The sequence below is a fragment of the Maniola hyperantus genome, chromosome 7 (assembly GCF_902806685.2).
Source record: "Maniola hyperantus chromosome 7, iAphHyp1.2, whole genome shotgun sequence".
NCBI classification, from domain to species: Eukaryota; Metazoa; Arthropoda; class Insecta; order Lepidoptera; family Nymphalidae; genus Maniola; species Maniola hyperantus.
The window spans coordinates 13,574,669-13,591,139 of NC_048542.1; the positions used below are offsets into that span (position 1 = coordinate 13,574,669).

At 38.0% G+C, this 16,471-nt stretch overlaps 2 protein-coding genes across 8 annotated transcripts in view; one reads left to right on the forward strand and one right to left on the reverse strand.

Moving 5' to 3' along the window:
* The window catches only part of LOC117984072 (anoctamin-8-like), a 31,295-nt gene extending 23,651 nt beyond the window's left edge, over positions 1-7,644 (reverse strand). For all 6 annotated transcript variants that reach the window (XM_069499958.1, XM_034970721.2, XM_069499957.1 and 3 more), the window contains exons 1-4: positions 7,249-7,644; positions 5,960-6,088; positions 3,385-3,514; positions 2,391-2,496 (exon numbers count right to left, since the gene is read on the reverse strand). In XM_069499958.1, the coding sequence (XP_069356059.1) occupies positions 2,391-2,496; positions 3,385-3,514; positions 5,960-6,088; positions 7,249-7,369 (486 nt within the window). In that variant the 5' untranslated portion in view covers positions 7,370-7,644. The remainder of the gene's footprint in view (positions 1-2,390; positions 2,497-3,384; positions 3,515-5,959; positions 6,089-7,248) is intronic.
* A 527-nt stretch (positions 7,645-8,171) lies between these two features.
* The window catches only part of LOC117984073 (F-box only protein 33), a 28,935-nt gene continuing 20,635 nt past the window's right edge, over positions 8,172-16,471 (forward strand). The window contains exons 1-3 of one of the 2 annotated variants that reach the window (XM_069499985.1): positions 8,172-8,275; positions 9,263-9,401; positions 10,580-10,723. In XM_069499985.1, coding sequence (XP_069356086.1) covers positions 9,265-9,401; positions 10,580-10,723 — 281 coding nt within the window. In that variant the 5' untranslated portion in view covers positions 8,172-8,275; positions 9,263-9,264. Of the gene's footprint in view, positions 8,360-9,262; positions 9,402-10,579; positions 10,724-16,471 lie in introns of both variants that reach the window. The other variant, XM_069499986.1, reaches the window with a different exon arrangement.

Genomic DNA, 16,471 nt, shown 5'->3' on the forward strand with positions numbered 1-16,471 from the left:
GATTTCAATATTTATTTTCTTCTAATTTATCGGCCATTCGTAACAATACTATTTTATTAATGGATTCCAAATGTAGCAAGCTATGTGGGTGAAATATTTGGGACGACGCGACTTGAAGGAATTTTGGTTAGCACGCAACTAAACAATTTTCAGGTCGAATGCTACTAAATAGTATTCAAGGAAACTATTGGAAATACGCAGTAATTTATCATCATCATCATTATCATCCACCCATCGCCGCTGTTGGAACTGGCTGTAAACTAAATTGTTTATATTTAAATATAATATTCTTATTCTTATTTTTTCGATGTCTTATTTACTTACTTCAAATGTACATCTAAAATACCTAAATCTACGCGTATGAAGTCGCGGGCATCAGCTAGTAGGGAACAAACAATGCGGAGATCTTGACCTGAGAAGGTCTCGACTCGAGTTGGCGTCCGGCGATTTCGTTGATGAATTTCTTCCACTTCAAATATTGATGCACGGATTTAACGCTCCCTTGAGTCGTGTAATGAATCGATCGAATTGAAATTTAGCAAGAAATGTCTAGAATCTTGCGAGATTCAGCAAGAAATGCTTAGGATTTGGCTCAGTTCAGAAGTTTTTGGAAACGAAATTAATATCGATAGGTATGTACCTATTATACCAGGCTAGAAAAATAAAGAAAATTATGTGGTCTAGACATTGCTAGTAAATTGCTGTACCCACTTACCCACGTCCATACTCCATACAAATATTATAAATACAAAAGTGTGACTGTCTGTTTTCTCAGCCCAACCGTTAGACCGATTTTTTTTTATTGATTTTTTTCCCGGAGAGAGACAAAGGCAAGCTACTTATTATTCCGGAAAAACAAAGAGTTCTTACGAGACTTTTGAAAAACCTAAATCCAAACGGGCCTTAATCAAAACGACCCATGCAATCGGGTTGAAATATCGACAAATAAAAACAAAAATTAATCGTGGTATGTACCCGTTCGTTATATACAGTAAAATATGTCGTTAAACCACGAAATAAGCTTAAAACCATTATTTATAAGCTTTAAACCATTATTTATACGCAGTTTTAGATTACAAAATCTGTACTTATTCCTAAATACAAAACGACAAGCTAGCGAGACACTAATAAACAACGCAACGGCAGCTTTTGAGAGCAACATTTAATATGCGGCCTTGTAACGAGTCTAAGTCCAAATTTCAGCCCGATCCGTCTAGTACTTTAAGCTGTGTGTTGATAGATCAGTCAGTCAGTCAGTCAGTCAGTCAGTCACCTTTTCCTTTTATATATTTAGATGAAGGGCGTAACTAATACACAGTTTTAGACAACATAATCGCTACCTATTCCTAAATTCAAAACTTCAGGCTAGCGAGACACTAATTAGCAACGGTATTCAGTGAGGTGCATGTCAAAACACCCCAAGCTTTTGAGGGCAACATTTAATATGCGGCCTTGTAACGAGTCTCTCACTATACAAAACACTAATATATATAGGTTACACAAACAACACTTTTGAAATTCAAAGTTTTAGCTTTCTTCGCGTGACTAAATACCGCATGAAGAACGCTGAAATATCATCAGAAGTGGGATTGGCAGTAGTATCAGCACAGTTTATTTTTAAGGTTCCGTATATCCAGAAAAATGAAACCTTTTCAGCAATCAGCAAAAATCCGTAAGTCCTGAATTTGTGGTTACATCACACAAAAAAATTTGTTTACGCAAAAAATAATTTACTTAAAATACAGTACGCGGCAGAGAGTAATGTACCTTTAGAAGGAGATAGCAGACTTGTAGAGCATTGTCTCTGTGGTTGAGACCGAAACTTGCAGTGTTCTACATAAAAGTGTTAGGTACCTATATCTTGTACGTTATCTTATACGGAACCCTTCGTGTGCGATGGGATGTCGTTTTTAGGGTTCCGTACCTCAAAAGGAAAAACGGCACCCTTATAGGATCACTTTGTTGTCTGTCTGTCTGTCGGTCTGTCAAGAAACCTACAGGGTACTTCCAGTTGACTTAGAATCATGAAATTTGGCAGGTAGGTAGGTCTTATAGCAGACGTAAGGGGAAAAATTTGCAAATCGTGAATTTAGGGTTACATCACACTAAAAAGAATTAAATTGTGGTCATGAACTAATAATTAGTATTTTCAATTTTCGAAGTAAGATAACTATATCAAGTGGGGTAGGTATCATATGAAAGGGTTTTACTTGTGCATTCTAAAACAGATTTTTATTTATTTTTATGCATCATAGTTTTTGAATTATCGTGCAAAATGGTGAAAAAATACGACTGTAATACGGAACCCTCGGTGCGCGAGCCTGACTCGCACTTGGCCGGTTTTTTTATTACTTAAGTATATCACGAAGTAGACCATGAATAAAACTCACTCTCTGATAGCAATGCATGTCCCGCACAGTGAACTCCTTGTACCCTCCACCAAATTCTGGCTTCAGCAACATCGGGAGGTGGATCTCTTCTGCAGTTTGTAAGAGACTGTTGGGAAGAAGAAATTATTTAAGCACATACCTATCACAATAATATGTGAAATATGGTACTAACAAAAGATCATTTTGGTTCCATTTTAGGATTAGTTGCTTGTGTTCAATAGTGGTACATAATCATAATGTGAGTTCATCATCAATCATCAAACAATAGACGTCCACTGCTGGACATAAGTCTTTTGTAGGGACTTCCACACGCCACAGTCTTGCGCCGCCTGAATCCGGCGGCTCCCTGCGACTCGTCTGATGTCGTCCGTCCGTCTAGTGGGGGGGTCTTCCAATGCTGCCCCTTCTGGTGTGATTTAATTCGAGTTATAATGTGGCTATTCTCAAGTCCAGTTTTTCCGGGTAGATTCAAACTAAGCCTGTGCTGTTCTCTACTGAGAAAAACCGGCAAGAAAATCAGCAGTTACTCTTTTCAAATAATAAAAAGTTTCAATATATAACAATACAAATACAACTACACCATCTTGTGGGCAACTGAAAGCTCAGCCAGTTTTTTCCATTTAATCTAATTTATAATAGGGAGTGCTCTGAAGAGCTTTTTGACCTCATTCCACCCTCATTTTTCTACAACCGCACCGCCCGCCACCGTAAGCAATTTCACCCTCACCACCTGGGTGTCTGGTGCACTTCGACTGTCCGTTGTGCCAGATCCTTCTTTCCACACACATGCAAACTGTGGAACCAACTCCCATCGGCGCTGTTCCCACTAGATTACAACATGGTGTTTGTTATTCAAGGGGCGGACTAACATTCCTTAATGCCAGAAACGCATCGGCAGTTCCTTTGGTGCTGCAAATGTTCATGGGCACTTAACATCAGGTGACTATTTAAAAAAACAGAAGAAGCAGAAAGGGAGAATATATGAAGAACTCACACATCATCATCAGCAGTGATGTAGAAGGCAGCGCACTGCGAGGACGCGTGTTGACGCACGCACACGCGCAGCCGTGGCCGACTGCCGCGCAGCTTCTGCAGCAGCCACAGCAGCATGCTGTCCGGCAGGCCTGCGACCAGGCAATCATCATCATGCTATTTGTTGTGTTATGATGTGTTTTGTACTGTGTACTGTGTTTGGACTATGGTCCCTAATAAAAGAATATTTATTTAATTTTGCGATCGTTAATAAAAGGGATTGGGTTTGAGATGGTAGATTAATTAACCAAATATTTAAGAACATTATGGAGAACTCTCAGGCATGCAGGTTTCTTCACGATGTTTCCTTCACCGTTAAAGCAAGTGACATTTACTTGCTTAAAACGCACGTAGCTAAGTAAGAGGAGCGTGCCCAGGATTGAGGCACGAAACCTCTCAAATAAGTTTAAGTGCGGAAACCAGCCCAGAATGAAGAAGAAGAAGAAGAAGACCTCTCAAATATTACGCCGACGTCTAAGAGCGTAAGCACACGGCGTATTTTTAACGCGCAGACGACGCGCGTATTAGGAACGCGCGTCTTCAGCGCCGTAGACGCTGATTGTTGAAAGGCGCCGTCCTATTGTCATCGCTCGCGCGATGATGCGATGCGATTTCATCGTGCGATGAAAGACAATATGAACGCATCGCATGATTGCGCGATCTTCAATAGGACATTCAGTAGAATACTGTTTGAACGCACGGACGCGCGATCATTGTCGTCGGACGCACGCATCATCGCACGAGCGATGACAATAGGACGGCGCCTCAACCACTAGACTATCACCGCAAAAAATGGCCCACACCATGGCTATTCGCTTTTACTCTTATTCAGGGTCAAACAAAATAAGTTATTAGTAGAAAATAATAACAACACACAACAAAAAGTTAGTCTCAATTTGTCTTCCCTATCTTTTTGCTGCATTCGTCGTGAAATGGCAAAGTTAAATAAGCGTTCACGTGCCAAATTGCCTTGCCAACTTCTACCCGGCCTGATTTATAAGCAACCCTTATTGTGACGTACCTACAGACTACTGAGGTATTGTATTTAGAGAAAATTGAAGAATCTACTTGTTTGATCATGATTTTAGAATCTACTACCGATCCTCTCGGCTTCGCACGAGTAGCTTGCTGCTTGAGAGGAACTATTTCACTATGGTTTTTTTTTAATATTCAGATACCGTACGGTATTTTACACCAAGCGAGAAGAAATCAAAAAATGTATAAACAAGATAGTATTAGCAATAAGCGATCGAAAAATGTTAATTTCAGTTTATAAAATTATATAATGAATATCATAATTCATTTTAAAGATTTCACTTTATTTTTCATGTACCAAAATTGTAGTTATAAAGTAATAATTAATTAAATTACATTGGAAATGCTTATCTCTAACCAGAGATTTTACCTGTTCCACAAATATCCAAAACGCATGATGCAGTATCCGCCATGTTGATTCCGATTGTGATGTCATATGGACAGTGGCGTGCAGGTCATAGAGGCATAAATGCACTGCTTACCCCAGTTGTAATAGTTCAATGCATATTTTTCATTGTGACCTGCCAGTAAACAGGTTCCTGCCTAAATAATGCCTACCCTGGCTTCAAATCCTGTGCACGCCACTGCATATGGATTGTATGATACATTGTAATGTATTTCACTAAGAATACACTGATGCTTACCAATCCGTGTGAGGTCACCACAGCTCACGAAAAAGATGGCCGGTAGCGTTTTCGTGGCGAAATTTGATGTATTTTTATTGCACTTATCTATCAAATAAACTTTTGGTAGTTTGTTATCACTTTAGGATCAAATTAAAACACTTATCAAAAAAGGGTAAAATACCCTATTAATATCATCATCATACAGTTTGTTTTCGAAAATAATAATAAATAAAATCTTTTTATTCAAAGCAACTATGGCTCAATTTGTTAGTAGACAGACTCACTTAAAAACTAATGTTAGTAACTGCTATTGTGAAAAATAAAATATGATTCGATGGTAAAGTTATTAGGTGGTGATGACTGATGATAGTGATGATGATAATGAACAAAGATTTTAAGTTTATTAAGTTTTCTAATGGGCAACATCAGAAGGATCATTTTGCTGTCCCTTCGTGCAGCTTCACCTACTGACTAGACCTTTGCTTAGGATCTCCTTTAATTCGTCTCCAAGATTCTGGCTTCCAGTTTTACCAAAATAATCCATAGGGTTAAATGTAGGACAAAGACAAAACTGTTCGGAGCAGCGGTGCTCAGACTTAATTCTAGGCCACATACAATTTTGCAGACTTCAGTCAAAAGCACTTTTCCTGACAAAAGAATACTGACTGACAATTACAACTTGTGCAGGGCTTGAACGAAGCTAACAGTATGCACCAGAAAATAATGTACATCAACCTTAGAAAGAGATAGCGGTTTTATAGAGCAGTCGTTGAGACCGACAAAACATCACATAGGTATGAGTGAGAGATAAGTTCTACAAAGCCGAAATCTCATTTTAAAGATTGATATACAATATTTCTTGCCAGCTGTACTTACCTTTTGGAAATGTGAGGACAACATCTGTCTGCTGTGTGGGCGTAGAGTGCAGCAGCAATCGTCTCGGGTGCATGAGGTGAGCTCCCAGCTGACCTGCCATTGGAAGACGTCTTCGCAGCTCTCTGCCAGCTAGTGATAATAGTTACAGCTAATAATATAGATAGAAATAATAATAAAAAATAAAAAACCGGTCAAGTGCGAGTCAGACTCGCGCACCGAGGGTTCCATACTAGAGTGGTATTTTTTTACATTTAGCATAATAAATCAAAAACTATTAGGCGTGAAAATGAATAAAAATCTGTTTTAGAATATGATACCTCTAATATGATACCCTACTTGGTATAGTAATCTTACTTTGAATGTTGAAAATACAAGAAAATGTAAAGCCTAAAAAGGATTTTATACATTACATCAGTGAAATGATTGATTCATACAGATCGCGCGGCGAGAGTTTGGCTTTGACCTTCGGGTGGAGGGGATTACTGCGCATGGGTACTGTCACGCACACAATACTTTTCCTTTTTTATGTACCAGGTTGGATATTTGAGTGGGTCAAAATTCATGTACAGTGGTAATAATGCTAGAAAATAATACGAAATAGATAAACTTCTTCATTTATTAAAACTATTGATAGTTATTTTACTTATATAAAATGTTTATTTCCTTTTAAAGTTTACAGAGACAGCGATGAAAATTCTAAATAATTGTTTTTTAATAAAATTATTTATTCCAAGATACATGTAAAATTGGTACATACAAACAAAAGAAAACTTAAAATAATTATTAAATACAAAAGTTAACATTAAAAAAAAGTCTTAGCAGCAGTGCTATTCAGATTCTTATATAATAAACAATTAACGAAAATAGCAATTCACTTGTGAACGTGATTGTACAAACAGAGGCAGGGAACGACTGGAGCAGTGGAGCGCCAATCAGAGCACCGCGTGCGCCTACACACCCGCCCCGCACCCCACTAATTGCCCGTTGATACCCAATTTCTGATTTCTGCGCAATAACGGTCAAAGCCAAACTCTCGCCGCGCGTACTGTATCAAGGCCAAGGATTAATTATTTAAAGAGCAATAAAAGTACTTATACATAACATACCTATTTAGTTTGTAAACAAAAGTTGTTACACTGAATCCTATAGATTTGGTACAAAGTATTTGACGACTTTGTTAGTTTTAGGGCTTGTGAGTTTGTAAAAACGAGTCTTTAAATATCATATAGATCCATTTTACTGATATCACTATAGCCTTTTCGTACAAATATATTGTTTAAGTAACTCACCACTGTCCAATTTATCCTTCGCGAATTCAGCAAAAGATTTGTGCTCGTGCGGCGTGGAATGGGAACTGCTCTCGTGCTCCTCCTTCTCATGATTACCGATACCCACGTTATCACCCTCCATCGCGAATATCCAAAAAAGACGAAACAATGAACCGCGTACGAATTCCTTCGGCAAGCTTACATCATCGATCACAATAGAAACTGCAACTACGCACTGATACAAAAAACAACACTTTGCACTAAATACTGCACCCGATGGCTGACTATAAACTCGTTATGAATTGTGAATATTATTACAAAATTGGTTATTTACTTTTATCAAATATTATTTAATACAAATCACCGGTGTGGCGCTGACAAACAAATCAAACAATCATCTGTCATTCTCATATTCATTTCAAAATTGATTTTTGGCCGCCATTTTAAAATGTTACCAAGCTATAAATTAAGTTTTTATTTAAAAATGATTTCAAAGGTAACCCGTAACTTTACAACCCGTTTCAATAATACTCATGAGAGAAAACCTTTTATATTGAAATATGTTTTATACTTTATTTTTTATTTCTTCTTCTTCTTATTTTGCTTCGTGGCTTTCGGTTTATTTTATTTATTTAAAGCAATCTGTGAAAGCAATTCTCACCGTCAATGTCAATCGTATGCGTAGCGATTGGTGAATGACAGCTACAATGTCATGATCTCAATCATCTCTGATTGGTTAACGCTCGCTCTACAATGCATTGTTGCAGCAAGAATCGCACAAATTCAGCCAATCACAACAATTGAGATTGTAATAATGATTGATGTTGGGATGTTGGGTTAATCCACCTCCCTCCTTGTGTCAAAAACAAATGTCAAAACTCAACTGACAACTCTCAAATTCCGTCATATTTTACTTCGAAGTTCGAATATATTACAAAGTAGGTATTCTGTGACTTCGAAGTTGGTGGGTACTGGGTGGTTTAATTCATTATTTTGTCTCGCCTCGCAGATTTTTAATTTCGTCTTGTGTGTTTCGCACTAATAATTAATAAATAAATACGTTTGTGTGTTAATAATTTTCACCAAAGAAATTGAGCGTTAGGCATCGTAAGAAAAATCTAAACAATCGAAGGTATGTATCGAAGTTAAATGTGACCTTTGTTTCTGCTTAAAAATTAAATTGTAGTTGTTCTTCAGATCCCAATTCAATAATGTTGTGTTTTCTAATCATTAGTATTTCAAATTATGCATAGTTTCGTATGCATTGAGTCAACAATGTTTTTTACGCAGTTAGATTTTTTATTTAGCCTACTTTCTATAAAACAGCTGTTACGTCGTCACGCCTTTATATTGTAAGCTAACTGATAAACAGCTGATTTTTCGTTATGTTTTGATGTTTTCATGAAAAGAAACATTTGATTTGTTTGTGTGTTTACAATATTACCTACATATCAATCAAGGCAGAATAGGTATTAGTTACGTACCTACCATTTATATTATTGCTTTCAGAAAACTAACTTATGCCCACGACTTCATCCACGTGGACTACACAAATTTTAATCCCCTGTTTTACCCTTTTAGGGATTGAATTTTTAAAAAATCCTTTCTTAGTGGATGTCAACATCATAAATAGCTATCTGCGTGCCAAATTTTAGCCCGATCCGTCCAGTAGTTTAAGCTGTGCGTTGATAGATCAGTCAGTCAGCTTGTCATTTTAGATATATTTTAGTGATTGTAACTTAATAAGAGTTTGTTTGATCAGTACTTCACTCCTTATAGAAAAAAAAAATATATTTTTAGGAGTATGCAATAAAAAACTACCATACCCCTTTCGGGTAGTCTGCTTCCATCTTAGATTAGATTTCTCATAACTTAAAAAAAAATCTATAGAAGTATGGGTTCAATAAAAACTGCCATACCCTTCCAGGTTAGCCCACTTCCATCTTAGATGGCTCATACTTTACCACCAGGCTGTGATTGCATTCCAGTCAAAAATAAAAGAAGAGGATTGCAAATGAGTGTTTGTTTTGTTGGCAGATGTCGGCGGGATGGGGCAGTCTGCCTCTCCTCCCGCTCAGATGCGTGCTGGATCATCTGAGCACGGAGGATGCACTCGCTGCACTGTCCACCTGTCGCCACTGGCGGAGCGCTGTCTTGTTATATGAAGGACGAAAGTAAGACATCCTTACAACAGTTACTGAGAGCATTGAAAGCCATCAGCTGATTAAAGACATCAGCTTTCTATTCAGGAGTCCAAACTTCAAAGGGTTTGATGCCAAGCACACATCCATAACTTTTTGGAATTATGTGTGTTTTAAACAATTAAATATCACTTGCTTTAACAGGAAACCTTCTAAGAGTTCATTGTAATGTTCTCTAAGGTGTCTGTAGTCTGCCATTTCACACTCGGCCTGTGTAGTAGTCTATGGCCTAAATCTGTTTCATTCTGAGAGGATACTCAATAGTGGGTTGGTGATGGGTTGATCATGATTATGATGATAATAGTTACTGGTGCTAATTTGATTGCACACAATTTCCTCAAAGTAAAAATATATATAAAAATAAATTCGACACTATTATGCAACCAATAAAAGAACATTTAGATATTTTTTTTGCTTTCAAACACATTAAAATTATGCTTTCAGCCATTCCTGGCTTACAATAACTTACATAATAAAATTAACCTGATGAGTACACTGAGAAAGTGCAACTATTATACCACTAATATAATTTCTAATTAATGTAAAGGCAGAAACATATTTACGTGTCGTGACGCGCCAGAAGCACATCGGTTCATACATTTAGTATGGCTAGAGACACATTATAGTGGAGTGGCTATACTAAATGCCAAAGCCAAAGTTTGAAAATTATTACCTACATTTTAGTGTTTATAGCTCCGCTTTATTGTTTAAATTTAGCGCGCGCACGGTCATCGACCCTAGTTAAAGAGCGCACGAGCGAAGAAAGAGAAAGCCATCTAGTTTAATTAATCGTTTGCTACGTTTAACGAAAAGCGGAGTCGCACTTAGAATCATAATTGCGAAAATTCACTTTCCGTGAAAACAAACCTGCGAAATATCCGCTCTATTCATGCGCTATTTGATCTTGATCATAATTCCTTGGTTAATTAACGTAGCAAACGGTTTTAAGTGCAAAAATTTAAATTTTCACTTTCTGTGAAAAATCGTCTGTGAAATCGCTGTGAAAAAAATATATCACCAAGTGAAAATGATTTAAAATCAGCAATCATGCCCATCTCTAATTTTTACAAACTGTTTTTTGTGTAATGGAAAAAAATAATGGTTTATATTTGTATAGCCCTATAATCTACAAGTACATCTTTTTCCATCAGAGAGACACTGAAGCTACGAGTGAAGCATCTGGAGAAGAACCTCTTTGTGACTCGGTTGTTCAGGAAGTACACAAGGAAACTGCAGATTTACATCGACAACTGCGGGGAGGACCTGGATAACTTCATGAACTATGTCCTACCACAGTGAGTATCTCTATCTATCTTCTTTTTTTTATCCTAGGTTTCTTTCTGTTCACATAGATGTCTGTTGTACGTCTGCTACGATGGCTGTTGTTGTGTGTCTGTTGTTTATTGTGGAGGCCATTTCGAAATAGTGGTAGCTTAATTTGACCATTTGAAAGCAGACAGAATAAAAAATCTTTCTTTCCTATTTCTATATCATCCCTGCTAATTAATGGCCTAAGAGCCAGCGCGTGCCAGACTTTCCTTATTTTATAAAAGCTGAAAGTTTCTCTGCATATTGTTTCCAACACTAGGAGGAACGTTTATTTAGATGTTTATTTGGATCATTATGGATTTGGGAGATAACAGGCATAGACTTTAAAAGTCTATGATAACAGGTAATAAAGTCAATTATTTTTATAATTAGAAATCACGCCATGCATTGCCTAGAAATATGCATGCATTGTACAATAGGTAAAACATACAGACAAATATAATTTTTTATAGTTCCTACTCCCTTCTCTCCAAAGTTCTAGGTCATCTTCACTTCTAAGAAAGGGTTTATTTGTCATAATATTTATGTCTGGGAATGTGGACATAGATTAGATAAGTTTGCCTTGCCTAAGTCACACAACATTATTGTTAGTGTTTCACTAATATTCGACGACGTCAACGTAAAAGCCGGTCAAATGCGTGTCAGAACACACATAAGGTACGGTTCCGTACCGTAGCTATTCTAGTTGCTAACAACTTAGGTTCTTCGGTGGTTTGGTGGTCATTATTTCTTTTTCCTCCCACCAGATAGTTTTTCCAAAAAACTATCTGGTGGGAGGCTTTGGTCGTGGCTAGTTACCACCCTATCGGCAAAGCTGTGCCGCCAAGCGATTTAGCGTTCCCGTACGGTGCCGTGTATGGAACCCTCGGTGCGCTAGTCGGACTCGCACTTGGTCTTTTTTTTTAATGGCTGTGACACAGACAGTTGATGGACAAACGGACTGGACGAAACTATAAGGCCGCGCTCACTTCGGTTGCGTTTTCTATGTTTCCATACGTAATTCGTTCGTGCGAACACGTGCGAAAAGGCACGGACGATTCCGGTTTTTCAACAGCTATGTCAAAGTAAACCAGAGTGAGTTAACTCTCGGTTTGATCCTAATTGATGTCAAATATTAGGTTATGGTGACGTGAAATCTAAGAAAAGTAGGGCTACCTGAGTGCGTTACAATGTACTAATATTTGACGCCTACCAGAAGCCGCGGTGTTTCGTTAGAAGTTAGGGATCTTCTAGGCAAGCGTGCTCCATCTTAGGCTGCATCATCACTTGCCACCAGGTCTGATTGCAGCTAAGCGCTAGTCTATAAATTAAAAAAAAGTTCCCTGACTGGCGTGAACTTCGGCTATGTAGTATGGGAGCGCTCTCACTGGATGTAAGTTAGTCGTTTCGAATCCAGTTGCAGGATCGGGATTGTTCGTGCTTTTTCGTACCAAAACGTATACAAAGTGATCGTAACGTAAGGGTTCCTCGTTTTATTACGGAACCTTATAAATTATTCTAAGGAAGCAAAAATAAATAGAGTCTCAGTAACGCAATACGGAATAGGTAGAGATAGGTACTGCTTGCTACGTTTCGCTGCCTTGACATTTCCGGAATCCGAATACTTGAGATACCGTATCGAAGGTACCAGTTACCGACAGCTGTTTATGTTTATGAGTATAAATATATGTATAAAAGGAAAAGGTGACTGACTGAATTACTGATCTGATCAACGCACAGCTCAAACTACTGGACGGATCGGGCTCTTCGGGGATCGGGAATTCTTTCTTACCGGACGTAGGCGTCCGGTAAGAAAGAATTTTTGAAAATTCAACCCCTAAGGGGGTGAAGTAGGGGTTTGAAATTTGTGTAGTCCACGCGGACGAAGTCGCGAGCATTAGCTAGTTTGTAATAAATCGTTGCAATCCTACTTTCGTAATTCGGAGAATAAACTTTGAATTTTGTGCTGGATACTTGCCTACTTGTGTTTTCTACTACTTCGTAGGTATAATGAGTAAATTTTGAGAAAGGACTTAGAAGGTCGTGACGGTTGACACATAGAGCAAATATGGCCTTCCTAAAGATGTATGAAATAGTTTAATTAGTATAATAGTATAATTAGTATAATTTATAAATAATGTATAGAGTGGTAATTTCACCCAGTTATGGAATGAATTTTCAAGAATTCTTTCTTAGCGGATGCCTACGTTATAATAGCTATCTGCATGTCAAATTTCAACCCGAACCGTCCAGTAGTTTGAGCTGTGCGTTGATAGATCAGTCAGTCAGTCAGTCACCGTTTCCTTTTATATATTTAGATGCGAGTTTCTTTATTCCAACATAACTTCTAAATGCCTGAAAAGATTTGGATTTACCGTGTTTTGTGTATACCAATTTCAACCGTATGCCAAAGCAAATGAAGCTGAATTTAAGTTGTTATCAAAAACGACGCTGCGCCTCGACTCCACTCTAATCAGAAGGTTTGCGTTGCGCTTAAAATATAGAAACATACTTTTTAAAAAAACTTTGAAACATTCAAAATGTTTTTCTTTAGTTGCGTTACCTCAGTTTACGTTTTACAGTTGCGATACAAAAGAAAGATAAGATAACGAAACCATTAAAAAATTACGGTTTTCTAATAATCTACTTAGGATGATTTTTACGTAATGAAGCGTGCTATTTATGCTGTACTAGTGTAATGAGATTATTTGCGTCAGCTGTACGTAATTTCGTATAACTAGTAACGCTGCATATTATTCGTGTAACTATCTAATCATGCGTAACCGATTGACGTCATTGAAGACGCCACAATACAAAATATTGGGCTTCCCAAAAGGGCTTATTCCACCTTCCTAAATCCTACGTCCTAAATGGTATAGTTACTGTCAAACTAGTCACCTTTGCCATTCATGATACTAAAAAAAAATTACAAAGCGAATTTGCTTATAAATTGCTTTTTGGGCAAAGTATCATTGAATGGCAAAGTTGACGTAGGATTTAGGAAGGTGGAATAACCCCTAAAAATTATCGAGACCATTAAAAATTACGGTTTTATAATCTACTAATGATGATAAGTTTTACATAATGAAGCGTGCTATTTATGCTGTACTAGTGTAATGAGATTATTTGCGTCAGCTGTACGTAATTTCGTATAACTAGTAACGCTGCATATTATTCGTGTAACTATCTAATCATGCGTCATTGAAGACGCCACCACACGAGTAGATATATAGACCAGAGGGGAAGCTTCATACTAGCGGTTGGCTGTAGGTTCACTCACTCTAGCGCAGCTCCCGCACACCACGACGTGTCACGGACGCTCCGTTTGCCGCCAAACTGGGCGCACGGAGCGTCCGTGGCACGTCGTGGTGTGCGTGAGCTAGTGTGAAGCTTCCCCTCTGGTCTATAATATCTACTCGTGTGACGCCACAATACAAAATATTGGGCGTCCCGAAAATAAAGTAAATTCATAGAGCCATGTCCATACCTGTGATGTTTTGAGCTGTGATCAAATCACAAAAGAATTAAAAAGTGCTCGTCGAAATACCTAATCTAAATATTAGGTCCTTACATATGAAATTGGCGTTTTATCGTACTGGCCACTTTGATCTCAAATATCTCCTCTTTGGTTAGGGATTCCAATTTCAAATTTATACAGCTATTTACTCATGGTTTTGTGTTTTGAAAACCCCAATTCATTTGTTTTTTCCTCTTTTGGTTTTTTCTTTGCGTCACTCAGTTTACAAAATGGAAAACTTGGAATATCGCGTTATTGACGAGTAGGTACGGGTTCCATCGTGGCACCAGTGCTGCAGATCTAATCATGCGTAAACGATTGACGTCATTGAAGACGCCACAATACAAAATGTTGGACGTCCCGAAAATAAAGTAAATTCATAAAGCCGTGTCCATACCTGTAATTTTATAGCCTCAATAGCTCAACAGGTAAAGGAGTGGACTGAAAACCGAAAAAGGTTCAAACCCCGCCCGTTGCACTATTGTCGTACCTACTCCTAGCACAAGCTTGACGCTTAGTTGAAGAGAAAAGCGGAATATTAGTCGTTTAACATGGCTAATATTCTTTAAAAAAAAAACCTGTAATGTTTTGAGTTGTGTGTTGAATGCTGCATGCAGTATAAATATTAATGGCTCTCGGGGCAGCTTCGAATATACAAACCTGGTCAAGTGTTTTACTTCACTATTACCCTGCGCTGCATGACGCGATGCGACGCAGCAGCGTCTTGCTGCATTCAAACTCATATTTAAATTACATCTGCTGCGCTGCGTCGCGCTCAAGTGCGCTTCTCAATAGAAACTCATATAAACTATAATTGGGTATTGTACTACTTTTGAATTTGACAAATATTATTAGTTATTACTTTATTATAAACTGGGATAAAAATAATGACGTACCTACGCCAAAAAAAAATATTAAAATCCAACAAAGATCTACAAAGTTACAGGCATTTTAATTTTGGAGTGGGAGGGTCTTCTTCCCTTTCTCGCAAAACAAAAATTTGTATGAAACCGCACGAAGCTACTATGGAATTAGTCATAATTCTATATCGCTATCTCTGTCTAATCAGAAATATTTAAATGCTTATGACTATTTTATTATTTGATCGATTTAATTAATTTTATCCTAGTCCATACTAATATTATAAATGCGAAAGTGTGTCTGTCTGTCTGTCTGTCTGTCTGCTACCTTTTCACGGGTCATTCGTTCAACCGATTATGACAAAAATTGGTACAGAGATAGCTTGCATCCCGGGGAAGGACATAGGCTACTTTTTATCCCGAAAAATTAAAGAGTTCCCACGGGATTTTCAAAAACCTAAATCCACGCGGACGAAGTCGCGGGCATCATCTAGATTATAATGAGTAATAAAAAAATTGGAGTCAAATACCCAATAAACGTACCGCGTCGCGCAGCGCAACGTAAGTGTGTCCTTTAAGGCGTTTGTGCACTCATCCGTGGTTTCACGGATCCGTCAAAAAAATACGAATCGAATTACGTATTTTTATGACGGCCACTTCGAAGAATCACGAATACGAACCGAATACGGATGTGTGCACAAACGCCCTTACCCTACGTCAATAGCTAAGGGGAGACGAAGTTAGAGGTATCTCCGACTTAAATATTGTATTAGGCCGCCGGGGTGAGATTACCTACATTTCAGTCACGCAATAAAGTCCGAGACCTTTGTCTCAGATACGGCAGGTAATCGATATCAATGCCTGGAATACAGACGTTTGCGTGTCCTCTAGCCGTCCCTGTACACCTGAATACGTATCTAGAGTCTAGGTTTTTAGTTTCGTAACTACTAGGTACTACTACGTTCTAGGTTCAGTCTAAATATTCTAACATTACCATCGATATGACAAGATATGGTCAAGCGAACAAAATTTTTTACGGTTTTGGAACCAAATAAATCAGCGCCACCTCTTAGATGCTAATGAACGACCCGTTTGAAATCCAGACGTCACTGAGGTTGCATTGGTGCTAAAGTACCACTAAGTTAGTGCCATTTTATTTGTTCAATACCATGCAAACTTCACCGAAAATTGGTATGAACGAGATGTAGTAAGTAGTTTTTGATTTATCGTTGCAAAATGTCGATAAAATACGACTGTAGTACGGAACCCTCGTTGAGCGAGCCTGACTCGCACTGGGCCGGTTTGGTTTGCTGGTTTCCTTTCAAGAGAAAGTAGATTACCTTTAAACATTTCGTTTA